Source organism: Dreissena polymorpha, chromosome 10, assembly GCF_020536995.1.
Source record: "Dreissena polymorpha isolate Duluth1 chromosome 10, UMN_Dpol_1.0, whole genome shotgun sequence".
NCBI lineage: Eukaryota > Metazoa > Mollusca > Bivalvia > Myida > Dreissenidae > Dreissena > Dreissena polymorpha.
Genome location: NC_068364.1, coordinates 35,979,021 through 36,006,374, shown reverse-complemented (window position 1 = coordinate 36,006,374; position 27,354 = coordinate 35,979,021). Strand labels below are relative to the sequence as shown.

The following is a 27,354-nucleotide window of genomic DNA, read 5'->3' as shown; positions in this document are numbered from 1 at the left end:
AGGGGAAGAAGCGGTACTCCTGCCAACAGGGTCTCTTCGTCTAGCCACCATTGAAGGTGGGGGACTAAGGACGGAAGGATGGGAATCTGTGTAAGCAGATTGTCTGGAGACCATTTCCATCGAGCTGAGAGATAGTGCTGAATAGGACGTAGGAAGAGACGTCCCAACTGCACGAAGTCTGCTACAGAGCTCAGGATACCGTTGAGTGAGAGGAAATCTTGAGCTGTGATATGAGATTGGGACAGCACCCATCTGACCTTCAAAAGGAGGTCTGATACATGTTGCGGTGAGACCCTGACCCGATTGATGTGGGTCAGAAAATTCATTCCCACGAATATGAAATCCTGAGAGGGAATGAGGTCTGACTTGGCTACATTGAGAAGGAGTCCTAAAGAGGGGAGCTCCTTCCAAGAGAACTCTAGATGTAGCAGAAGCAGTCAACGATCGAGCTGGTGTAAGAGCCAATCGTCGAAATACTGAAGCAGTTGAACCCCGTGTAATCAGAGGTGTGCGCTCACTGCGGCCATGAGTTTGGTGAAAACTCGTGGAGCTGTGGCCAATCCAAAGGGCATCGCCCGAAACTGGTAGACCTGGCCTCGAAAGGAGAAGCGCAGGTACTTCCGGTAGTTGGGATGGATAGGAACATGGAAGTATGCATCTTCCAGGTCCAAGGAAACCCCCCCAGTGCATGGGTTTGATGGAGCGCCGAATGAAGGCAGGAGTCTCCATCTTGAAAGTAGGTTTGACTAGAAATGTGTTGAACACTTTTAAGTCTATGACTGGTCTCCAGGAGCCGCTTTTCTTTTGAACAAGGAAAAGGCGACTGTAAAATCCTGGAGAACAAGGGTCGTGAACCCTTTCTACCGCCTGTTTTTCCAGGAGTCCGAGTATGGAGTCTGGAAGTTGTGGATGCGGAGATACCAGATCTATTGGGATGCGAGAGAGTGGGAGCCTTTTTTCGAATTGAAAAGTGAGGCCTTGTGTGACAAGAGAATGAACCCACGCGTCCGAAGTTATTTGGAGCCATCGATTTGCGAAGTGCATAAGTCTGGCCCCGACTAGTACCTCCGGCATCAGAGGTTGTGGCGGTAGAAAGGGGTATGACCTAGGGCTGACCTTTAGGAGATCCACCCTTGCCGGAAGAAGGATTAAATGACTTCTTGTCCGCATTGGGTTTTGCCCTTACTCCAATTTTGGTTTACAGAAGGCTTCCAATAGGAAGTTGTTCTGTTCTGAAAAGGAAGCCTATTTGTGGGCTGACGCGGAGCAGACGGACGCTTAGTAGGGAAACTGTCCCTTTTAGCGTTCTTGGCCGGTGGGGCTCCTGGGGGCTTAGAAGCAGGGCGCTTAAAAACCACAGGGCGCTGGCAGGAATTGCTCCTAGCTAAGGAGGCATGTATCTGATCTTCACAATCAGCAGTAAGTGCCGACTGTATCCTCCCTCCGAAAAGAGAATCTGCGATTAGTGGAGCAGTTTGAAGGGAGTTGACGCCTGTTTCCAAAAGGAAATTATTGGGCAAGGAAGAGAGGATGAGGTTTTTCCGAAGCCTTAACATCTCAGACATAGACGACGCAGCATTGTGAGAAAAACACTGCGTAGTACGTGAAAGATGTATCAACAAGGCCCGGAGCTCCTCTGGGATTGAATCAGAGAGCTCCCAAACCAAGTCTCAGGCTGTGGCTGCCATGAGATCTAGCTGGTTAGCCAGACCTATGGAACGGCGTTCTCTCAGTTCCCAATTTTCCAACAGGGAAAGAGGGACTGATGTATGGGTAGATGATGAAGGCATTGTAAGTGACAGCTTACTAATGTCAGCATCAGGAACCGGAAGTTTGGAAAGGTCCAAACCGGTAGCAGGGTCGGGTACCGGGGCCTTATAACTTTTTCCGCCGTCCATCTGTTTAGGCTCCGTCAGCTCCTTAGGGGCTTTCCATGGAGATGGCAAAGGCTTATTGGCTGGTTCAAGTGACTGGAAAACAGCCATTGTGGAAGAGCCAATAGGAAGGCGTAGATCCACTCGGGAAGTAGCCTTACTTATCCTGCCGGGCTCTCGTCTGCGTGCTACCTGTTCTGTAATGGTAACTGCAGATCCTGTGAGAAACAAGGAAGGGCGGGGACAGAAGTCCTCATCTAAGGTATTGAACATAAGTTCGTATACCTGATTGATGGAGGCCAAATAATAAAGTTCGGCCTCATTAGACTCTGAACCCGCCTCAATCGAACCATCTGCGGGAGCATTGGATTGATTGAAACCGGTGGATATAGGAGAAGGAATAATAGATTCATTCGCTTCTATCATGAGAGAATCGTTTTCCGGCACCATCAAAGATATAGCTGGTGAGTTAGGTCTCTCAGAGATCAAGTCAGCAGACTCACTTTGAATACCAGAGGTTGCTGGTAAAGGATCAGTCGAAAAAGGGACAAAGATTCCCGGCGACTGTTGGATCCACAAAGTATTGGGATTTGATGGTGTAGCGGCAGCCCGAGGTATACTTCTATGCAATGTGGAAGAGACCCGTGGGGCTGAAAACGCAGCCGAAGTGGTTAGATTAACCCCTGTACCTTGAGCCTGATATGTATGCAAACTAGTGTTTGAATACAAATTATGCTCAGTGGTTGTAGGAACGGCCGAAGTGTGTGTTGAGGCCAACATAGAGGCCGACACACGTGGAAGGGTGTCAATAGATTCCTCAGAGAAGGATCGACTAGGGGACCTAGGAGTCCGAGAACGCCTAATAGAGGAAGGTCTATGTCCCTTATCCCTGCGACGCCGAGACACTGTTCGGAGGCGCTGGGAATGATGTTTCCTGATCGAACGTCTCCCCGAGCGCTGGCGTGATCGCTCTTTACGAGGCAATCTATGCCGAGAAACACTCGGTGAGCGTGAACGACGTCCCCTCCGATAATGATGAGGGCTATTTGAAGTAGACGATGAGTCATACGACGACGAGCCCGAGGTGGAGGAGTAGCCGGAAACTTCAGACACTACATGTTTACGTATGTGACTCACAGTAGAAACGCGGCTGCGTCTACCTTTGTGGAGTACTGACAAGGTAGTGTCAACATCTACGGTCCGGAAAGGTCTGTGGCACAGACCGGTACCCGGTGAACGGATCGGTCATTTTATGACCAGTGACCGGACCTGTTAATGACCGGTGACCGGACCGGTCATAGCATGACCGGTGACCGGACCGGTCAATGACCGGTGACCGGTTGACCGGACCAGTCATAGCATGACCGGTGACCGGACCTGTCAGTGACCGGTTGACCGGTGACCGGTGACAGCATGACTGGTGACCGGACCGGTCAATGTTGACCGGTGACCGATGAAGTCTCCGGACCAGTCAACTGGTCATTTCCGATGAACGGACCGGGCAAATTTTGTCCGGTGTCGTCACGGGGTAAGGACCGATGCTTGGCAGCTACTGGTGGCATATGGTCAAGATCGTGTGGTGAAAAATCCCGACAAACGGAACTTTCCCTACTTTGATCTGAACTATTCTTGTTGCGTCCACGACTCTTGAAGGGTCGACGCTTGATGGCCCAGGTATCTGCAGACCAATGCTCACAGAAAGGGCAGCAGTTATCCAGGGTACATCCTGCACACGACAGGCAGCTACCATGGTTGTCCCATGCTGCCCTTATGTGTCCACATGAGCCACGTGTTTGAGGCATATTTTGCCTTGAACAAACAAACAAATACACAAAACAATACAGAAATACACGGATATATATAAGGAGAATGTTTTAACACAATACAAAAACTTCTCTATTCTGTTAAACAGAAGAATCCAGCGAAACAGAAGCAACAATCAAGTCAATAACAAAAATGTCGGCCTTTGTATATCGCATCCGGAATAAGAGATATTCTGGGTAATATCCCGTTTTGGTTGTACTCTATCTAACAACACTGTGCGTGCATGCATTAAGCCCCGTTTTCCAAGAACGATGTTAAAATAAACTCTGAATACCGTATCGTTTCTATCCAGTCTCCGCCGGTTGATGGTGCTACTCTGGCTCCTTATATCGGTCCAGTAAATCATGTTCTCCTTGTAGTCAAAGTCCACGGCCACTGAGTGCGACAGGTTGGCCTGGACGACGGACGTAGCGTACATTCCTGTTGTGTTGTCAGGGGTCAGATCCACGCGGTTGATGAAGTAACGGTTGGACACGAGCAGGAACGGTGGGTTGCCTAGAGAGATTAACCATTTACCACTGAGATACGTATTTTGACACATTTGTAGTTCCTTAGAAAGTTGCATTTAATGATATGCCTTTCTTACTAGATTCAAGTTTTAAAGGCTAAATTTCCAACCCTTAGACACTGATGAGCAGCAAACAGCATAAAACCTGAACAGACTGCAAGTCAATTGCAGGCTGTTCTGTTTTTATGCTGGTTGAAAAGCCATTTTCACTTCTGGGGGAAAGGGTTAAATAAGCAAATAAATCCATTTTTTCCCCTTGTGTAATTAAATTGTCTGTCATTTGCGTTTGGCTTTGTTGTTTTGTTTTGGGCTGTTTGTGACCTGTCGTTAAACTGGTTTTTGAACTATAGATGCATAATGATAGATATTTACTTTGCTTGTATTCAAACGTATTGCTTTTTTATGATATTGACAACTGTATCATTTACATGATCTTGCATTTTTATGCATTTGTGTATGAGGGTCTCTCTTGGAAAAGGGGGCTAAATGCATGTGCATTGAGATTAGCCTTTACAATTCGCACAGGCTAATAACAGATGACAATTTCCCCTTTCATGGATTTTTTTCATTTAAAGGGAAGTCTCTTCTAAACTAAAATCCAGTTGAGGTGAAAAGTGTGAACAATGATCAACTACAATGTAACCCTCTTAAATTTCTTTTACAGAGGTACAACCTATTGGTTACGGTAAAAACGCAGTCATAAGTCGAGATTTTGTACCTCCAAAATTTGATTAAAAAACCGGTATCGACTTATGGGGTGGTGCATGAAAAAAATAATGAAATTCCATGAAAAAAATAATGAAATTCGATGGAGATTGATCCCCGCGGCAAAAGTTGTTGTTGTTGTATAAATTTTTTTTGTTGATTTACGACTAACAAAACGTCTTATTTTTACTGATACTTACCAATTAATATAATCACAGTTTGCAATTACTCTTGTTTTTATTTTGATAATTTAATCCAAAGTCTTCATGTAAGCAGGTGTTGTTTTTTTACTGTTCATGTAAACAAAGAATCAAGGACATCATTAAAAGTCTCGCGAAAATTCGCAATATGTGTGAATTGACAGTTTGACGTCATCAAAGGAAAGCCGTTTCCTGTCAAGAAGCCATAAAGAACACCTTTCTCGCCGACAAAATTGGATTCCTTTGTTTAGAGAAGCGATATGCTTAACCAATCGTGTGTTTGTAACTCGCTTGCAATCGTCCCATTATGCTTGAGCACGTGTATAGCTCTGCCTTTGAAACTGTTTCAGAGAAAAAGGTGGAGTTGGCGGTCTCTTGGGTATGTCAATCATTGTTATAAAAACACGTTTTACCGAGACACTAATCAATTGTTTTGACAGTCAGATTAAATGTACAAAGATTGGATTACAGCACGGACTCTAGATTACAATCAATATACACTCCGTGATTACAGTGATAATATTGTTTCATCGGATTAAAAGCGGAAAATAGTTTGTGGATAATAACTAGCGTAGATTATTGAGTGCAACCATTTATTAATTAGAAAAACAAAAACACAACTGGACTTACGATAAATCTTTGAAAATGCCTTGCAAACGCAAACGCCAGGCTTATGACAATGCATTTAAAATACGCGTGATAGAGTTTGTGGAGAATTAAAATAACAACAGTGCTGCTGAACGTGAGTTTGGTATAAGTGAGAAACTAGTGTGTGATTGGCGTAAGAATAAGGACACAACTGTGAGTGGACCTATGCTTTGCTTGTCTATATTGAAAAATATTATTTTCCATTTCCACAATAAATCGTATTGAATATATTAAACGAAATTTAGAATACATGTGTTGGCTTTGCCTACGTTCAACAGTTCCACAGTGACGTCATGTGCAATGTATAGAATACTACCACAACTTCATGTACATTTAAAATGGTATCTGTTTATGAAATTCGTAAACAGAAACTTTCTGACTCGACTTATGAAGCTAACATACTCAAAATCTCCAATTTTGGTACCAAAGTATACCCCCCGACTTATGAGCCGGGTAGATTTATGACTGCGTTTTTATGGTAATTTTATTTTCATAGTATTTAAATCCCTATAAAGCTTATGAATTTGTGCTTGGCACATGTACAATTAAGAAAAAGGGAAATAACTCTAATTATAAAACAGAGTTATGGTCATTTTATCCCTTTATGATCTTTACGAAAGTGACAGACTCACGGGCAGAAGGTAGGACAGATGATGTAAGACTCCAGTGTTTTTTATGGATATTTATCCGGCCCCATTCCCCTCAAAAAAGAGTATATATTTTCCCCCAATTTTGTAGAAAAAATCCCCTCCAGAAGTAAAAAAAAATTTAAAAAAAATATTTTTATTTTTTTAGAAAGAACTCTCATATGATAAATATATATCAAATTAATTTTCATGTGTATTCATATAATTAATATCATATCATATAAAAGAGTGAATTTTTTATTTTTCCCTTTTTCCTTAAAAACGGCACGTTTTTCCCCTTTGGACGGGCCCCGCCACCATTCCCCTATTTGTGAAAAAAAAACACTGGACTCGTTCTGGTAAAACTGGGTTTAATGCATGTTCGTTAAGTGTCATCCCATGTTATAGTCACCACAGGCTAATCAGTGAGGACATTTTCCACTAAATTTTCCATTTTCCATAAAGGTAGTTTTCATTTCAAGGAAGTCTCTTCTTAGCGAAAATCAAGTTAAGACCGAAAGTGTCTTCCCAGATAAACCTGTGTGAACTGCAAATGCTAACCTGGGAGGGCACTTTAACCCTTTGCATGCTGGGAAATTTGTCGTCTGCTAAAATGTCGTCTGCTGAATTTCTAAAATTAGCATTTTCTTCGTTTTTTTTTCAAAGAATACTATCAGAATAGCAAACAGTTTGGATACTAATGAGACGCCACGTTCTGTGGCGTCTCATCTGGATCCAAACTGTTTGCAAAGGCCTTCAAAATTCGGTTCCAGCACTGAAATGGTTAAGACCGAAAGTGTCGTCCCAGATAAGCCTGTGTGAACTGCAAAGGCTAACCTGGGAGGGCACTTTAAGCGCATTAATTTAACCCAGTTGTCCAAGAATGAAGCTCATGCCATTTCTCTATTCCTCTTCTTTAGGGTATAGAAAAGCAAAATCTCAATACCCTGATCAGAGAATGCACAGTCTCGTTTGTTGGCCGACAAATCGAAGCCCTTTTCGCAGGTGCAGTAATAGGAGCCTGGAGTGTTGTTGCAGAACTGAGAGCATGGGAACTCCGTGTCACATTCGTTGACGTCTAAAAAAATTAACGAAAAGCAAATTTATTTAATTGATATCCCCCGCCGAAAATTGGTTTTGTGTCAGATGGCTAGACGGACTGACAGACAGAGTGACAATGCCAATTCTATATCCCTTCGCCTTTGGAAGGGGATAATAATGGAGTCAATATATAGTTTGTTAAATTTGTTGGGATCATCACTAAACACAAGATGTGAACTCGGCATCGCATTCGTTGATGTCTAAAAAATAATGTGGGTCAATAAATTATTTCATTGGGTTTAACGCCCACTTAAGACAATATGAGAACTGCATATTGCATTCTTGATGTCTAAAAAAAAAGTGTTTTACAACCACTAAACACAATATGGGAACTCAGTATAGCATTCGTTGACGTCCAAAATATAAAAATTAATCTGGGTCAATGTATAGTTTGTTTGTTTTCTTCGGTTTTACACACACTAAAGAAAATATGGTTACTCAGTATCGCATCGCATTTGTTGATGTCTAAAAAATAAGTAATAAAGTGGGTCAATATACAATTTGTTTGTTTTTTGGGGTTTTACGCCTAATAAAGACAATATGGGAATTCCATATTGCATTAGTTGATCTTTAAGTAAAAGAGTGGGTAAGTTTATTTTGTGTTTGTTTAATTGTGTTTTTATTTCAACTAATGACACTATAGTCATTTATTTGCATGCTGATATCTGGTACCATTCACAAAACCAAACAGTATACCTTTTTACAATATTGAGACATGATTAAAATTAATTTTTAAATTCACAATAGGAAAAAATCATACAGAATTCCTGCTATAATAAGATGACATTCAGCCTAGTTAAGTTGCAATTTTTTCTATGTACCATAATTAATTAACATAGAAAAACTCAGTGAAGCAAATGTACTAATTTTTTGCATTTTAAATAGAATATGTTATATGCAAAATATATTACGTTTACAATTTAAAAAAACATGAATTACACAAATGGAATTGTACCTTCGCATGTTTTGTTATCTGTGGCTAGTTTGAATCCCGGATGACAGGAGCACAGGTACCCAATCTTGGCGTCGGCACACAGTTGTGTGCAAGGTTGATATAAATTGCACTCATCAATATCTGGAAGGAAAACATTCCTAGGGTAATACAACAAGGGTATTTTTCTTCTTAGAGAATTGTTGTTTTTTCACAACTTTGAGAAGTGCGGTACTCAAATTTTTACAGTGTCCAGAAGGTTACGGCTTAATTTTCAAAATTTTAAAAAGTTTGCTACTATTTTTTTCACAATTTTGAAAAGCTCATGGCTCAAGTTGTTCACAATATTAAAAAGTTTACAACTCATATTTGCACAATTTTGACAAGTTCTTTACTCATTTTTTTTTACAATAGTGAACAGTTTGTCACTCATCTTTTTACAATACTGAACAATGAGTGATTCATTTTTTCACAATATTAAAAAGTTTGAGTCTCATCTTTTCACAAATTGAGAAGCCATAGGACGTTTTACAAAGAGGGGAAAAAAGGCCCCTGTTATTATTTAATCTTCATTAAAAACATGATCATTGCCACAAAATTATGTCAACACCAAAAGAAAATTAAGTGTTGGGAATTAAAATTGATTTTTATTTTTATTAATTATGCATGCTTTGCAAAGAATTTCACTTACTAATTAAAATGTTCCCCTTTCAATTTCACTGTCCAAAACAATTTTAACTGTTTAATTTTGATATTTTTTATTTTTCATTCAACTCAAATAATGGGAAATGAAGTCACCCAATTAACTGGGTGATCCTATTTTTTTCTTCGTTTATAATTGTTTTTTGTTGTTTTTTAAAGTAGTTAATAAGAACAAGAATTTCTCTCATACAATTTATGAATGTTAATTATTTGCTTTATTGGCAATAGATTGGTTGTATTATACTCATTATTTCATGGGAAACATGATGCCCCATTCTCTAGTTAAACCCCCTTGTTACCAAGTAAATACAGCAGGGATTTCAATTGAAGCCAATCTTGCTTTTTGATGCGAGCATTTCAAAAAGCAAGATTGGCTTCAATTGAAATCCTATTGTGCCAAATATCAAGTTGCTATCTTCAATATTGCAAAAGTTATGGCCAATGTTAAAGTTTTCGGACTGACGGACTGACAGACAGTTCAAATGCTATATGCCACCCTACCGGGGGCATAAAAACAAATTTTTCTAGTAAAATTCATTTTAATTAGTAATTACTTACCTGATATCATATGCTTACTTATTCTGATAGGATCGTAATTTATCCGGAATTTTTCGTCCGAGGAATCCCATACTTTTCAGAAACCCGTCTAGTAGGACAGAGCGGTCACATAGTGCCGTGTAGCCGCACAACCAAAACGGGACATTACCCAGAATCCACTCTTATTCCAATAAAAAATATGAAATATTAGACGAAGAGCGGGGTGGGAGGTGGGACTTACAGATATCAGGTAAGTAATTACTAATTAAAATGAATTTTACTAGAAAAATTTGTTTTAATAGCTTAATTACGTTACCTGATATCATATGCTGATAAGCGTAATATACCTATGCCGTAGAAGATACTACCGTTTGTGCAACCACAAGGGGGCCCAACAAATACAAGTTGTCCTGTTGGCACTCCAGAGAACGAAGATAAAAAGATGAAAAAGTGGTCTGATTCCTCCAGAAAGCAGCTTGAAGCACGTCAGAGAGTGGGGTATGATTAATATATGCCCACGAAGCCGACATTGCTCGTAATTCATGCGGTCTAATCTTAAAAAGGGATGAATCCCTTGAAGAAAGAGAAGAGTAAGCCCTTTTTATAGTCGAGGCTACCCAACGGGAAATAGAAGCCGCAGACACATCGCCCCCCCCCTTTTAAGGGAATGAAGAGTCTCTTACGAGAACCTCGAATAGACTTAACTCTACTAAGATAGAACTTCAAAAACCTGACAGGGCAGAGGAGTCTATCTTCATCTTCATTACCACAAGTTCTAGAAAGACTTGGGACCTTGAAGGATTTAGAAGCCATAGAGGGGAGTTGATTTTTAACAAGGAATCCTGGCTGACACAACAAGGTGACAGAGCCATCAGAGGAATCAAAACGAAGATGGCTTTCTCCGAAAGAAAGAGCATGAATTTCACTTCTACGTTTGGATGAAGCCATGGTAAGAAGGAAAACGGTCTCCCAGGTTAGGAACTGTAAAGAAGCCTGATTAAGGGGTTCATAGGGAGCTTTAATAAGCGATCCAAGAACACAAGCCAAATCCCATTTGGGGGTAAGAGAACGAGACACAGGACGTTTAAGTTCCATGGCTCGGATCAGTTCCGAAATGGCTGGGTCAGCACAGACTTGTGATGACTTACGAAAAGCCAAGGTATGCGAAAGCACAGATCTGTATTCTTTGATGGAGCTAAGAGAAAGTTTCTTATCATCAAAGAGATAGATTAGAAAATCCGCTATGCGTCTAGCAGAGGGATTGAGGGGATCAATTTTCCCTCTAATACACAATTAGAATAGAGTTTCCAGCGAGCATCATAGACTGCTCTGGTGGACTTTCTCCTTGCAGAGGCAACGAGCGTTGAAGCCCTGACAGAAAAGCGTTTCTTCTGCAGGGATTGCCTGATAACGGCCAGACGTGTAAGTGGAACATGTCTAGATCCATGTGAAGTCTGCCTCTCTGACATAGGAGACCTGACCTGTGCGGGAGTTCCCTGGGAAATTCGCACAGGAGACCGATAAGGACGTTGAACCAGGATCTCCTGGGCCACCAAGGGGCTATCAGGAGGATCCGGCAAGAGCTCACCCTGATTTTCCCTAAGATTTGGGGAATTAGAATGGGTGGGGGATAAGCGTAAGCGTCCAGTTGATCCCAATCGAACGAAAGCGCGTCTACGGCCCACGCTGCTGGTTCGTACACTGGACTCACATACAGAGGAAGTCAGTGGTTGTCTCTGGTCGCAAACAGGTTGACCAGTGGATAACCGAATGTGAGGAATATCTGATTGGCCACTTCCTGATGAAGTGTCCACTCCGATGAAAGTAACTGGTGTTTGCGAGACAAACCGTCCGCCAGGGCGTTGAGACGACCTGGTATGTGTTTGGACAAGAGAGAGACGTTTAGGCTCTTGCAAAGAACAAGTAATTTCATTGTTTCCAGATACAGGGAGTGAGAGTGTGTCCCGCCCTGTTTCTGGATGTAAGCCACGACTGATGTGTTGTCTGTCGATACCATCACACAGGAGTCCCGAAGATGTGATTGGAATTGAGAAACAGCTAGAAAGACTGCTCGCATTTCGAGATTGTTTATGTGTGGGAGAGACTCCTGAGGAGACCACAATCCTGATAATGTCAGGCTGCGGGGTTCCAGGTGAGCGCCCCAACCTTCCATGCTCACATCCGTTATGAAATGTAAAGACGGTTGCGGGGGAAGAAGCGGTACTCCTGCCAACAGGGTCTCCTCGTCAAGCCACCATAGAAGGTGGGGGACTAAGGACGGAAGAATGGGAATCTGTGTTAGCAGATTGTCTGGAGACCATTTCCATCAAGCTGAGAGATAGTGCTGAAGAGGACGTAGGAAGAGACGTCCCAACTGCACGAAGTCTGCTACAGAGCTCAGGATACCGTTGAGTGAGAGGAAATCTTGAGCTGTGATATGAGATTGGGACAGCACCCATCTGACCTTCAAAAGGAGGTCTGATATACGTTGCGGTGAGACCCTGACCCGATTGATGTGGGTCAGAAAATTCATTCCCACGAATATGAAATCCTGAGAGGGAATGAGATCTGACTTGGCTACATTGAGAAGGAGTCCTAAAGAGAGGAGCTCCTTCCAAGAGAACTCTAGGTGTAGCAGAAGCAGTTGACGATCGAGCTGGTGTAAGAGCCAATCGTCGAAATACTGAAGCAGTTGAACCCCGTGTAATCGGAGGTGTGCGCTCACTGCGGCCATGAGTTTGGTGAAAACTCGTGGAGCCGTGGCCAATCCAAAGGACTTCGCCCGAAACTGGTAGACCTGGCCTCGAAAGGAGAAGCGCAGGTACTTCCGGTAGTTGGGATGGATAGGAACATGGAAGTATGCATCTTCCAGGTCCAAGGAAACCCCCCATTGCATGGGTTTGATGGAGCGCCGAATGAAGGCAGGAGTCTCCATCTTGAAAGTAGGTTTGACTAGAAACGTGTTGAACACTTTTAAGTCTATGACTGGTCTCCAGGAGCCGCTTTTCTTTTGAACATGGAAAAGGCGACTGTAAAATCCTGGAGAACAAGGGTCGTGAACCCTTTCTACCGCCTGTTTTTCCAGGAGTCCGAGAATGGAGTCTGGAAGTTGTGGATGCGGAGATACCAGATCTATTGGGACGCGAGAGAGTGGGGGCCTTTTTTCGAATTGAAAAGTGAGGCCTTGTGTGACAAGAGAATGAACCCACGCGTCCGAAGTTATTTGGAGCCATCGATTTGCGAAGTGCATAAGTCTGGCCCCGACTGGTACCTCCGGCATCAGAGGTTGTGGCGGTAGAAAGGGATATGACCTAGGGCTGACCTTTAGGAGGTCCACCCTTGCCGGAAGAAGGATTAAATGACTTCTTGTCCGCATTGGGTTTGCCCTTACTCCAATTTTGTTTTACAGAAGGCTTCCAATAGAAAGTTGTTCTGTTCTGAAAAGGAGGCCTATTAGTGGGTGATGTGGAGCAGACGGACGCTTAGTAGGGAAACTGTCCCTTTTAGCGTTCTTGGCCGGTGGGGCTCCTGGGGGCTTAGAAGCAGGGCACTTAAAAACCACAGGGCGCTGGCCAGAGTTGCTCCTAGCTAAGGAGGCATGTATCTGATCTTCACGATCAGCAGTAAGTGCCGACTGTATCCTCCCTCCGAAAAGAGACTCTGCTGTTAGTGGAGAAGTTTGAAGGGAGTTTACGCCTGTTTCCAAAAGAAAATTATTGGGCAAGGAAGAGAGGATGAGGTCTCTCCGAAGCCTTAACATCTCAGACATAGAAGACGCAGCATTGTGAGATAAACACTGCGTAGTACGTGAAAGATGTATCAACAAGGCCCGGAGCTCCTCTTGGATTGAATCAGAGAGCTCCCAAACCAAGTCTAAGGCTGTGGCTGCCATGAGATCTAGCTGGTTAGCCAGACCTATGGAACGGCGTTCTCTCAGCTCCCAACAGGGAAAGAGGGACTGATGTATGGGTAGATGATGAAGGCATTGTAAGTGACAGCTTACTAATGTCAGCATCAGGAACCGGAAGTTTGGAAAGGTCCAAACCGGTAGCAGGGTCGGGTACTGGGGCCTTATAACTTTTCCCGCCGTCCATCTGTTTAGGCTCCGTCAGCTCCTTAGGGGCTTTCCATGGAGATGGCGAAGGCTTATTGGCTGGTTCAAGTGACTGGAAAACAGCCATTGTGGAAGAGCCAATAGGAAGGCGTAGATCCACTCGGGAAGTAGCCTTACTTATCCTGCCGGGCTCTTGTCTGCGTGCTACCTGTTCTGTAACGGTAACTGCAGATCCTGTGAGAGACAAGGAAGAGCGGGGGCAGAAGTCCTCATCTAAGGTATTGAACATAAGTTTGTATACCTGATTGATGGAGGCCAAATAATAAAGTTCGGCCTCATTAGACTCCAAACCCGCCTCAATCGAACCATCTGCGGGAGCATTGGATTGATAGAAACCGGTAGATATAGGAGAAGGAATAATAGATTCATTCGCTTCTATCATGAGAGAATCGTTTTCCGGCACCATCAAAGATATAGCTGGTGAGTTAGGTCTCTCAGAGATCAAGTCAGCAGACTCACTTTGAATACCAGAGGTCGCTGGTAAAGGATCAGTCGAAAAAGGGACAAAGATTCCCGGCGACTGTTGGATCCACAAAGTATTGGGATTTGATGGTGTAGCGGCAGCCCGGGGTATACTTCTATGCAATGTGGAAGAGACCCGTGGGGCTGAAAACACAGCCGAAGTGGTAAGATTAACCCCTGTACCTTGAGCCTGATATGTATGCAAACTAGTGTTTGAATACAAATTATGCTCAGTGGTTGTAGGAACGGCTGAAGTGTGTGTTGAGGCCAAAATAGAGGCCGACACACGTGGAAGGGTGTCAATAGATTCCTCAGAGAAGGATCGACTAGGGGACCTAGGAGTCCGAGAGCGCCTAATAGAGGAAGGTCTATGTCCCTTATCCCTGCGACGCCGAGACACTGTTCGGCGGTGCTGGGAATGATGTTTCCTGATCGAACGTCTCCCCGATCGCTCTTTACGAGGCAATCTACGCCGAGAAACACTCGGTGAGCGTGAACGACGTCCCCTCCGGTAATGATGAGGGCTATTTGAAGTAGACGATGAGTCATACGACGACGAGCCCGAGGTGGAGGAGTAGTCGGAAACATCAGACACTACACGTTTACGTCTGTGACTCACAGTAGAAACGCGGCTGCGTCTACCTTTGTGGAGTACTGACAAGGTAGTGTCAACATCTACGGTGACCGGAACGGTCTGTGACACAGACCGAAACCCGGTGACCGGATCGGTCATTACATGACCGGTGACCGGACCAGTCAATGACCGGTGACCGGTTGACCGGACCGGTCACAGCATGACCGGTGACCGGACCGGTCAATGTTGACCGGTGACCGGTGAAGTCTCCGGACCGGTCAACTGGTCATTCCCGATGAACGGACCGGGCAAATTTTGTCCGGTGTTGTCACGGGGTAGGGACCGATGCCTGGCAGCTACTGGTGGCATATGGTCAAGATCGTGTGGTGAAAAGTCCCGACACACGGAACTTTTCCTACGTTGATCTGATGCTGAGTCATTCAACTGGTCATTCCCGATGAACGGACCGGGCAAATTTTGTCCGGTGTCGTCACGGGGTAGGGACCGATGCCTGGCAGCTACTGGTGGAGTATGGTCAAGATCGTGTGGTGAAAAGTCCCGACATAGGAACTTTCCCTACTTTGATCTGAACTATTCTTGTTGCGTCCACGACTCTTGAAGGGTCGACGCTTAATGGCCCAGGTATCTGCAGACCAATGCTCACAGAAAGGGCAGCAGTTATCTTGGGTACATCCTGCACACGACAGGCAGCTACCATGGTTGTCCCATGCTGCCTTTGTGTGTCCACATGAGCCACGTGTTTGAGGCATACATTGCCTTGAACAAACAAACAAATACACAAAACGATACAGAAATACACGGATTTATATACGGAGAATGTTTTAACTCAATACAAAAACTTCTCTATTCTGTAAAACAGAAGAATCCAGCGAAACAGAAGCAACAATTAAGTTTATAACAAAATGTCGGCCTTTGTATATCGCCATCCGGAATAAGAGTGAATTCTGGGTAATGTCCCGTTTTGGTTGTGCGGCTACACGGCACTATGTGACCGCTCTGTCCTACTAGACGGGTTTCTGAAAAGTGTGGGATTCCTCGGACGAAAAATTCCGGATAAATTACGATCCTATCGGAATAAGTAAGCATATGATATCAGGTAACGTAATTAAGCTATTAAAATGTGCTTTATATTACACAAATTTAGATGTGTTTTTAAGTAATATACTGAAATTTATACAAAGCAATAATTGTGGAGCAATTAACAAATATATAGAAACAAAATATCTAGACTTCAGTATTTTGAAGTGTCGTTCCAGATTAGCCTGTGGAGTCTGCACAAACTAATCAGGGACGACAATTTCAGCTTCTATTATAATTTCGTTTAAACAAAGTCTCTTCTTAGCAAAAATCCAGTAAAGGCGCAAAGTGTCGTCCCTGTCCACACAGGCTAATCTGAGACAAATCTTTACGCACATGCATTAAACCCCCTTTTCAAAGGGCAAGGCTCGCATACAGAATCAACTCACAGCAACTGGCTGGTTCGTCGCTCTCGTCCGGGCAGTCGTAATTCCCATCGCAAGTCAGCGTCTCGTTGATGCAGACGCCATTCGCGCAGGAGAACATTCCCAGCGGGCATGTGAAATCTGCGCAGCGCAAGCTGGAAGTGTCTGTGACGTACTTGTCGCACTTCATTCCTCGCTCGCAAATGTCTGACAGCGAGAGGCAGCTGCCGTTGGCACACTGGATCAAGTCATGGCCGCAGTGAACATGGACAGGCACTGGAATGGTATGAGCCTTGTTCTGAGAAAACTGGGCTTAATGCACGTGGAAAAGTGTCTTCACAGATTAGCTTGTGCAGTCCGCACAGGCTAATCAGGGACGACACTTTCCGCCTAAACTTGATTTTTGGTAAGGAGGGACTTCCTTGAAACTAAAAATACCATCAAAGTGGAAAGTGTCGTCTCTGATTAGCCTGTGCAGACTGCACAGGCTAATCTGGGACGACACTGTACGCACATGCATTAAGCCCAGTTTTCTCAGAACGCGACACATATATATAATATATGAGAAACTGGATCAAGTCATGGCCGCAGTGAACAAGGACTGGCACTGGAATGGTATGTTTAACCCTTTGCATGCTGGGAAATTTGTCGTCTGCTAAAATGTTGTCTGCTGAATTTCTAAAATTAGCATTTTCTTCGATTTTTTTCCAAAGAATACTATCAGAATAGCAAACAGTTTGTATCCTGATGAGACACCACGTTATGTGGCGTCTCATCTGGATCCAAACTGTTTGCAAAGGCCTTCAAAATTCGGTTTGTTTAACCCTGTTATGCCTAGTGGACTCTCCCATCCTTCTAAATTGGATCAATTTATTTCCAAAATTTGGGATGTCTAGTATATTTATTTCTATATTTAGAGTATTTCTTACAGAAATTCCTTTAAGCAAACTGCGCAGACCCTGATGAGACGCCACATCATGCAGCGTCTCATCTGGGTCTACGCTGTTTGCAAAGGCCTTTTTTCTAGACGCTAGGCATAAATGGGTTAAGAAATAACGTTTAAATTTGTTCTAGCATTATCCATCAAAAAGCTTTCATTAGAGCTTTGTCCTGGAAGAGCTTAATGCATGAGCCTACAGGTTAATCATAGACGCTTTCAGCTCTTATGGATGTTTTTAGTTTAAAAGGGATCCTTACTCAGGGTTTTTTTTTTAGAAAAAGGGGCAGACGCTGGACGCTGGGTAAAAGGGGAAAATCGAGCGCGAAAGAGACATATTTGGGGGGAAAAAAAACTGTTCATTTCAATGTCTATAACTCGCCTACAGACTTCAGGTTTTTTTTTAGAAAAAGAGGCATGTCTCTGACCTTTTTGTTCTTAAACACATGAACAAGTATGATATTAAAGTCAAAGTCCTAAATAAAGTTGCAGGGGTAGATCTAATTATGGGGAATGTTTTCAACTGGGGCCAGGGAACGATGTCAATATTGTGATTTCAATTTCATGATGAATGGGTTGACGATCTAGATCTGCTACAGTATTGGAAGGGAAAGGTGCGGCAGCTGCCGATTGTCTACTTTCACTTTCACAATAATCTGACAGTATTAATCGATGTTGATTACATGTACCTCCGAATCCTGCTGGGTTTCAACAGTTTTTGATGATTCATTCTTAAAAAATGCGTCAACGCAATTAATATTTTCCGAGTCCGAACGTTTTATTTTGTTTGTGTATGAACGTCAATTGTGAGACTTTTTTTCAGTTTTAACGTTTATATCTTGGCTTTCACATAACCCGGATGAAAATTCGACTGGTTTCCGGTAATTAATTGACGAAACACCCTTCTCGCGCAAGACCAGAATCCAGTAAAATAGTCACATCATTAATACGATTAGTTGCCAGGTTTCCATGACGTAATTGAAGAGCTTTATATAGAATCACTGGGATTCCCAGATTTGAGTGTTCGTCGGGAGAGAGAGAGAGAGGGAGATCGTTGTACATGGTACAAATTGGATAAGTGTCGACTTCCCAAAAGAAAAAAAACATTTCTTTAAGGGTAAAATATTATGTTCTGGTGAAAAATTATATTTTTGGAGGGGAAATTTTACTTTTAGGGAAAACATTCTGGTAGGGGAAGACGTCGAATATCGGCGTCACTTTCTTAGTAAAAAAAACCCCTGTTACTAAACAAAAAGCCAGTTTAAACTGAAAATGTCGTCCCTGATTGGCCTGTGCCGATTGCGCAATTAATCGGAGACGACACTTTACGCACAACTTTTATGCCTAATTATGCTCATTAGGAACAAAATTGCTGCATCTTTACTTACTTTCAGGATTTTTTTTCTGAAGGAAACAGGCAATTTAGTAATTTTTCCAAAAATAGGTACTTTATAAAGGATATAAATCTTGATGCTTACCACAACCCGCAGGCTCGTCACTATGGTCCCCACAGTCGTCGTCATGGTCACAGTAGAACTCTTTCTCAATGCAGTGGTAGTTTGAACACTGGAACTCATGCTCGTCACACTGGTTTGGCTCTGAAAACAGTACAATGTTTAACCCTTTACCACTTAGATACATATTTTACCTTTTACCACTTAGATATGTATTTAACCCTTTACCACTTAGATACGTATTTTACCTTTTACCACTTAGATATGTATTTAACCCTTTACCACTTAGATATGTATTTAACCCTTACCAATTAGATGTGTATTTAACCCTTTACCACTTAGATATGTATTTAACCCTTACCAATTAGATGTGTATTTAACCCTTTACCACTTAGATACGTATTCAACTCTTTACCACTTAGATACTTATTTTCTAGCACTTGTAGTCCTTTCTTACTAGATCCAAGTTTTAAAGGCTTCATTTCCAACCCTAAGATACTGATGAGCAGAAAACAGCATAAAACCTGAACAGACGGCGAGTTACTCGCAGGCTATTCTAGTTTTATGTTGTTTACACATAGCTATTTTCACTTTGCTTCTGAGTGGGAAAGAATTAATCTCTAAAATTAATTGTTGGGCTCTGAAAAAGCAATCAGGCAAATTTGGGTAAAGAAAATTATGAGCCAGGAAAAGCCCTGTTTTATTGGCCTCCACATGATAGTGAGACATTTCTTAGTCTGTTCTAAAGGAAGATGCAGTCAAGGTGGAAAGTGTCCTCCCTGATTAGAGTGTGCATACTGCACAGGCCAACACTTTACGCACATGCATTAAGCCCCATTTTCCCATTAGTGTGCACACTGGACAGGACAACACTTTACGCACATGCATTAAGCCCCATTTTCCCATTAGTGTGCACACTGGACAGGACAACACTTTACGCACATGCATTAAGCCCCATTTTCCGATTAGTGTGCACACTGGACAGGACAACACTTTACGCACATGCATTAAGCCCCATTTTCCCATTAGTGTGCACACTGGACAGGACAACACTTTACGCACATGCATTAAGCCCCATTTTCCCATTAGTGTGCACACTGGACAGGACAACACTTTACGCACATGCATTAAGCCCCATTTTCCCATTAGTGTGCACACTGGACAGGCCAACACTTTACGCACATGCATTAAGCCCCATTTTCCCATTAGTGTGCACACTGCACAGGACAACACTTTACGCACATGCATTAAGCCCCATTTTCCCATTAGTGTGCACACTGCACAGGCCAACACTTTACGCACATGCATTAAGCCCCATTTTCCCAGAGCCATGCTCTTGAGACTTCTTCCACTCACCACAGCCTGCGCTAGGACTCTCGTCCGACCCATCTGTGCAGTCTGACTCGAAGTCACACACCCACTGCTCATCGATACACAGTCCGTTATTGCAAGCGAATTGACCAGGACCGCATGTGCGTGCATCTTGAATACACAATGGAATAGTTAAAATTACTGCACAGGCTAATCTGGGACAACACTCTACACACATGCATCAATCCCCATTTTTGCACAGCAAGGCTCATGTATTACAACTCAGGAGCAATAATTTATATGTTTTAAATAGGGCAAAATAATTAGTATATTTAAAGACAGGAGAAACAAGAGGTTGCAAAGCAATATTATTCCCTACCGGTGAAACTCTACCATTGTCAGTAATTTTTTTTATATATTTGTTGCCATAGCAACCAGAATTCTTGACGTAGGAACAAAATGAAATGACAAGCATAATCTCCATATTGCCATCTATCCATGTTTCAAGTTTCATGAAAAAATATGAAGAACTTATAAAGTAATCACAGGATCCAGAAAAGTGTGACTAACTGACAGACAGACAGACAGACAGCAAAGCGCAAACCATAAGTCGCCTCGGGCTTCACCGATAGGGGACAACAAGCAAATTTGTTGAATTCATATCCCCCCCCCCCCCAATATGCTTCTGGTCTGGAATTCATAAAGCTCCTAAGGCAAATCTTTACATAAGCTGGATTTAAGGGAAAACTTTAAATTTCAATTTTCTATTGAAATTCTAATGATTTCAGTTTGTAAAGCCAAAATACTGTTCTTCTATGCAAAATTTACTTAAACAAACCAATTAAATGAAAAAAGACACCAAAATGAAAGAGCAAAAGACTTAAGGAATTTTTAATTATTTAAGGAATTTTCTTAATTTTACGCTTAGGAGCTTTATGAATACCAGCCCTGGACACAAAAGTGTTATATTTGACACTCAAAAAAGCATTTTTTCAAGATACAAAGGGCCATAACTTCTTTATTAAATGATGGTGTACAATTTTATTTGGCGTGCATCATCCTCTTATCCATATATATATTCATACTAAGTTTCAATGAAATCCGACAAAGCACTTCCAAGATATGGCTCCGGACGGACGGAAAGATGGACGGTACGATGGATGGACGGACAGACAATTCCAAAACAATATCCCTCCGCTGATGGCGAGGGATAATAATTAATATATTTTAACTCAGGGAAAATAATTATTATTTAAACTCGGGGGAAGTAATTAATATATTTTAACTCAGGGAAAATAATTTATATGTTAAAACTGTGTACTGCAGCTATGCAGAGTGGAATTCTCGTCCTCTCCGCCAGGGCAGTCCTTGCTCCCGTCACAGATCCACGCAATCTGAATGCAGATTGGGTCATGCCCCGGACACTTGTACTGTCCTGATGGGCACATGTATTCTGAAACAAGACCAGAAATGTGTTTGTCAGAAACACAATGCCCCCTATTGCGCCGCTTTGAAATAAAATGTCAACATATCTTTTGGCAGGTTTAGAAATTATCTCCCTTTTAAAGCTTAGTACTTCCCTTGGATTGTATTTTTTTACTTTTGACCTTGAAGGATGACTTTGACCTTTCACCACTCAAAATGTGCAGCATCATGAGATACACATGCATGCCAAATATCAAGTTGCTATCTTTAATATTGCATAAGTTATGGCCAATGTTAAAGTTTTCGGACGGACGCACAGACTGACGGACAGTTCAACTGCTATATGCCACCCTACCGGAGGCATAAAAATGGTTAAAAGGTTTAGGGCTTGATAGTGATAACATAACAGCTTCAGCTGACTTTCACAGTAACATCCCCCCCCCCCCCCCGATCACTGCTGGGATAAAAGTCGTCCGCTTACACCCAGTATGCAGCCACAACACATTAGCTTATATTGGCCTTGAAAATATTCACTGTCAAACTAGGCGGTAATTATTCTGTATAAGTTTGATAAATATCGCACTTTATGTAGGGTTACACTGCACTTACGACATCCAGTCTCGTCAGAATCGTCAGTACAGTCTTGATCGCCGTCGCAGTGCCATTGTTTGTTGATGCATAACCCATCATTGCAGCGAAACATCGCTTCTGGACACAGCTCCGGCTCTGTAACGAGAAAGATTGGTTTTGGGGTCAAATGGGTTTTAATGCATTTGCGTCGAGTGTTGTCCAGCATTAGCCTGCGCAGTCCGTACAGGCTTATCAGGGACGACACTTTCCACTTGTATTGTATTTTTTTGTTTAAAGGAAGTCTCTTCTTAGCAAAAAGTAACAAGATGGCCTGAAAGGTCCAAAGTCGCTCACCTGAGATTCAAAGGAACTGTTCAGTGCAGCCCAAGATGTCATTAGAACAAAATTTTCTCACCAACTTTCATGACTAGTGATCACACTGGCAGCCATGTTTTTGAACAGACCAGAACCATTTTTATACACATCCAAGAGATCATTTAAACAAATATTCTGACAAAGTTTCATGAACATTCATGAAGCCATTTAAGGAAAAATGCCCCGCCCCCTGGTGACCATGTTTTTCAAGCAACTAGAACCATTTTCGAACTTGTACAAGATATCATTGGGACAAATCTTCTGACCAAGTTTCATGATGATAAGACAATAAATATGGCTTCTAGAGTGTTAACAAGATTTTACTATAGCTATATAAGGAAAAATGCCACACACCCTTGGCGGCCATGTTTTTCCACCAACCGAAACCATTTTCGAACTCATCCAAGATATCATTGGTACAAATCTTGTGACCAAGTTTCATGATGATCGGACAATAAATGTGGCCTCTAGAGTGTTAATAAGGTTTTACTAAAGCAATATATATATATATATTTATATAATAATAGCCATATTAGGAAAAATGCCCCGCCCCCTAGTGGCCATGTTTTTAAAGCAACCAAAACCATTTTGAAACTCATCCATGATATCATTGGGACAAATCTTCTGACCAAGTTTCATGAAGATCGGCGGCCATGTTTTTCAACCAACCGGCATCATTTTTGAAGCTGTCCAAGATATTATTGGGATGAATCTTCTAACCAAGTTTCATGAAGATCGGACAATAAATGTGGCCTCTAGAGTGTTACCAAGATTTCACTATAGCCATATACAGTACAGCCAAAGCGGAACAAACGTATTTCGCGATCCACGGCGGCAAGGCGAAACGAGTCGATGCCAAGTCAGTCGTTGAAGCCGCGTCAGTATGCGGCGGCAAGTCGCATTTCGCCGCGAAACTTCGCATCTGTCCGCCGAGGCATGCCGCGGTCCGCGACATGATGCCAAGTCGATGCGATCATAAAATTATTTTTTTTTAATTATTAGTTACATGTAGTTAACAAATTTTGAAAGAACAATTATAATAATAATTAAAATCATAATAAATTTAGTGTGCGCGGATTGTATTAGCATATACATGTAAGCATAGTTAATGTGTCCAATTATTAAGTTTGTTTCCCGCCCGTAGTGTATGTATTTCACACATAAACAAGGTCACGTAATTATGTTTTCGCACATACAAGTGGTCAAGGCTCCAGCATATGGTGGATTTATAAATTAATTGCATGTTGATTCCGCTATTATATTTTAGCTGAGAAAATTAGCAGTTTGAAGCCACATCAATAATCAAGACGGTGACGACGTATTTGTAGTTTTGTAAATTATCAGCTTATTACAACTATTGTTTGAATATGCGTATATAAACACGTTTTATTTTGTTCATATTATACAGTTTATATCGCTACTAATTACCCGATAATCCCGTATATTCCAGTTTTAAAGCAAATGCTGGTAAATATTTACGATACACAAACATTCTCGATATTTCCTTAAGTATCAAATACATTTGGGCATTTGTTACTATTTATAGAGATGATGAAATAACGTCTAATCGGGGCGTTTTTTTTCTCCACTGAACACGCGATTTACGCCTGACGTGATGTTCATGTATTTATACAACACAAAATACACCCAAACTTTCCAAACGACGTTCTACATGTCTGCATAATTTTCGCGCCCTTTTTATGAAACAAAGGATATTTTAGCACTGTTTATTTGACGCTAGAATTTGCCAAAGGACGCGTTAGCATTAAAATTCTGAAGTGTGTTTCGGATTACAAATTTAATAATGATAATCGAACGAAACATAAACAGTTGCGCGTAATTAATTCTACGCTACACATACATGTATGTACATGTAGGTGGATATCTTTTCACTCGATCCGCCGCGTACGTATGCGAGGTTAATACAGACTCGGCGTCGTTGCGCGGATCGATGCCGAGTGCCACGGCGATACGCCGCGTGAACACACGATTCGGCCGCCGCGGACTAATAATCTGGCCGTGGCGTAGCCGCGGATTATGTTTGTGCCGCTTTGGCTGTACTGTAAGGAAAAATGCCCCGCCCCTTGGCATCCATGTTTTTCAAGCAAACGTTTCCATTTTCAAACTCATCCAAGATCTCATTGAGACCAATCTTCTGACCAAATTTCATGAAGATTGGACAATAAATGTGGCCTCTAGAGTGTTAACAAGGCAAATGTTGACACAGCACAACGAAAGACGCATGACGGACAAAAGCTCACCATGAGCACATTGCGGTCCACACAGGCGGATCAAAGATGACACTTTCTGCCATCACTGGATTTTAGACCAAAGCATGGGCACTGTAAGAAGGCAGAGGGCGTTACTTTTGACAAGCCTTGTTTAGGACTTGTCTAGTCAATCAGGCAATCCATTATCACAGGCATTACTAGTATGTTATTCCTCACATAAGACAATGCCCTCACTATTTAGCCATTTTTGCTTAGTAAGTTGTACTTGGGTACAGTTTTTTCTTCATAAATCCGCACAAAACAGCAGAAATAAGAAGAATGTCTACATTCTAAAACAAATGAAAAACAAGAAGAAAAAAATATAAACAAAATATAAACAAAATATAAAAAAATTAGCAATATAAAATAGTGGTAGTTATAAATATTACAATAGTTTTAACAAGGTTTTACAATAACTGGAACAATTTTTTTAACCAACTGGAACCATTTTTGAACTCGTCCAAGATATCGTTGGGACAAATCTTGTAACCAAGTTTCATTAAGATCGGACAATAAATGTAGCTCTAGAGTGTTAACAAGGCAAATTTTGATGACGGACAAATGGTGATCACAAAAGCTCACCATTGAGCACGTTGTGCTAAGGTGAACTAACAAGAGATATTGATCTTCTATACATATAAAATAACTAAGGTAGTTGTCAGCTATGCTTAATTATTGAGTAGTTTGGACAGCATTTAATATTATTTGATGCGACATAAACATGTGCATTACAATTATCATTACATCCCACCTCTCTGTGCAAAGTTGTTGTGCAATAAATAGCCAATTAAGATAGGTAATCACGTCAATGAAAGGTGAGTCATTACTTGTTTGATGTTTACAGGGGACAGCTGTACTTATATGATATGTACATCAAGGTGAAAGTGTGGGATCAATTGTGCATGATGACAATAATTTGAGCTAGTTCTGGGAAAACTGGGCTTAATGCTTGTGTGAAAAGTGTCAACCCAGATTAGCCTGTGCAGTCCGCACAGGCTAATCAGAGACAACACTTTCAGCTTTTATGAAATATTTTTATGAAAAGAAGTCTTGTCTTCTCCTCTTATTCACAAAGCATCCTATTATAGGGTGCAGTGTGCTGATTCCACAGGCTAATCAGGGACAAAAGTGCAGTGGTTTATGTTACAAGGAATCGTAATACCATGCCTGGGATTTTCCCCTTTTTATTGGAAATAAGCCCTTGTCTATTGATTTGGGGAATGCAGGGTGTTTTCTCCTTTTTTAGCAAGGGCTTTATATAGGCCCCTTGCCCAAAGAGAAAGGCCCCTTGCCCAAAGAGAATTTCTTTAAAATTATGCAATTTCCCCCAATTTTCACGCTTTCCATGCACAATATCTCCCCCTTTTTCAGTTTCGACAATGTTGTCCCCAATATTCCCCAAATCCTAAGCTTACCACGTGAAATTTCTACCCCTTTTTCAGTTTTGTCGAAAAAATTTCCCCAAAATGAAAGGCGAGGCCATTTCCCCAAATCAAGCATAAAGCCCTGGTACGAAATATAATTTAAATAGCTGATTTGGAAAATTACAAAGTTTATGTAAGTTTTCATATAGTGGAAAACTGCAAGTTTTAAAAGATACTTTTCATTGTGATGAGTGCTCTTTAATTGTCCTATATTTTAGTAAGTGAAAAACCCATGTATGCATACTTTATTCAATTGAGAAAACATTACAGTGGTCGACTTTTGAGGTTCTGTCTAAGTTAACTTCAACAGATATCTGTTTATATTATTAATTTTTATGTTGTTTTTTTAACAAATTGTAGATAAACATGTCCTCTTCTTATTATATGTACAGTCCACAGCTGTTGACTTTTTATTTATTTAAACAAGGAATTTCATATTTTTGTATCCCAGATTATCCTTTGAAACTTGCACAGGCTTATCAGGGATGACAATGTCAGCTTTATTGTATTTTTCGTTTAAAGGAAGTTTGCTCTCGATGAAAATCCTGTCAAACTGGTAAGTATTGTTCCTGATAACCCTTTATGCATATGTGTCGTGTCCTGAGAAAACGGGGCATAATGCATGTGCGTACAGTGTCGTCCCAGATAAGCCTGTGCAATCCACACAGGCTAATCAGGGACAACACTTTCCGCTTTAAGGCCATTTTTCGTTTAAATGAAGTCTCTTGTTAGCGAAAATCCAATTTAGGCGGAAAGTGTCGTCCCTGATTAGCCTGTGGGGATCGACTGCACAGGCTAATCTGGAATGACACTTTACGCACATGCATTATGCCCAGTTTTCTCAGAACGCGACTCGTATGTATTAAACCCTGTATTCCCAGAGCATGGCTCAGACATATTTATTTTCTGCTTGTGCACTGGGGAAGCACCTAAATGCAGGCTGTTTGTCGCTAAACTTTGATGGAACATGTCAGGAGATGCTGAGCAAATGAGGTTTTCTAACACAAAAACAGTTTAAAGCTATAAAAATATGCATTTCAATTTGGAAGACTTTCAAATAATTTACACACCCATATTAACCACAAAATATAAACATCAGTGTATGCAAAATCAATGTGTGAAGGCAAACTGCGTGCAACAATTATAGTCTGGAGTGACTAATTTGCTTACATTTAAATATTTCCCTGTATAGAGTGCTTGCCATTTTCATCTTTCTCAAGCCAAAGAAATATAACTAAGATGATTACAGATGAAGAAAAAATGATTCCTCGCAAAAATAAATTTAACGAGTTTTAAAGTTTCAGCACCTTTTTTGCAGA

At 41.6% G+C, this 27,354-nt stretch overlaps 1 protein-coding gene across 4 annotated transcripts in view; it reads right to left on the bottom strand.

Moving 5' to 3' along the window:
• Positions 1 to 27,354, bottom strand: part of LOC127848190 (prolow-density lipoprotein receptor-related protein 1-like) — a 188,257-nt gene that overhangs the window by 80,837 nt on the left and 80,066 nt on the right. For 3 of the 4 annotated variants that reach the window (XM_052380489.1, XM_052380490.1, XM_052380493.1), the window contains exons 29-36: positions 22,006 to 22,122; positions 21,293 to 21,424; positions 20,017 to 20,142; positions 18,685 to 18,804; positions 16,294 to 16,545; positions 8,442 to 8,561; positions 7,332 to 7,463; positions 3,973 to 4,193 (exon numbers count right to left, since the gene is read on the bottom strand). In XM_052380489.1, the coding sequence (XP_052236449.1) occupies positions 3,973 to 4,193; positions 7,332 to 7,463; positions 8,442 to 8,561; positions 16,294 to 16,545; positions 18,685 to 18,804; positions 20,017 to 20,142; positions 21,293 to 21,424; positions 22,006 to 22,122 (1,220 nt within the window). The remainder of the gene's footprint in view (positions 1 to 3,972; positions 4,194 to 7,331; positions 7,464 to 8,441; positions 8,562 to 16,293; positions 16,546 to 18,684; positions 18,805 to 20,016; positions 20,143 to 21,292; positions 21,425 to 22,005; positions 22,123 to 27,354) is intronic. The other variant, XM_052380494.1, reaches the window with a different exon arrangement.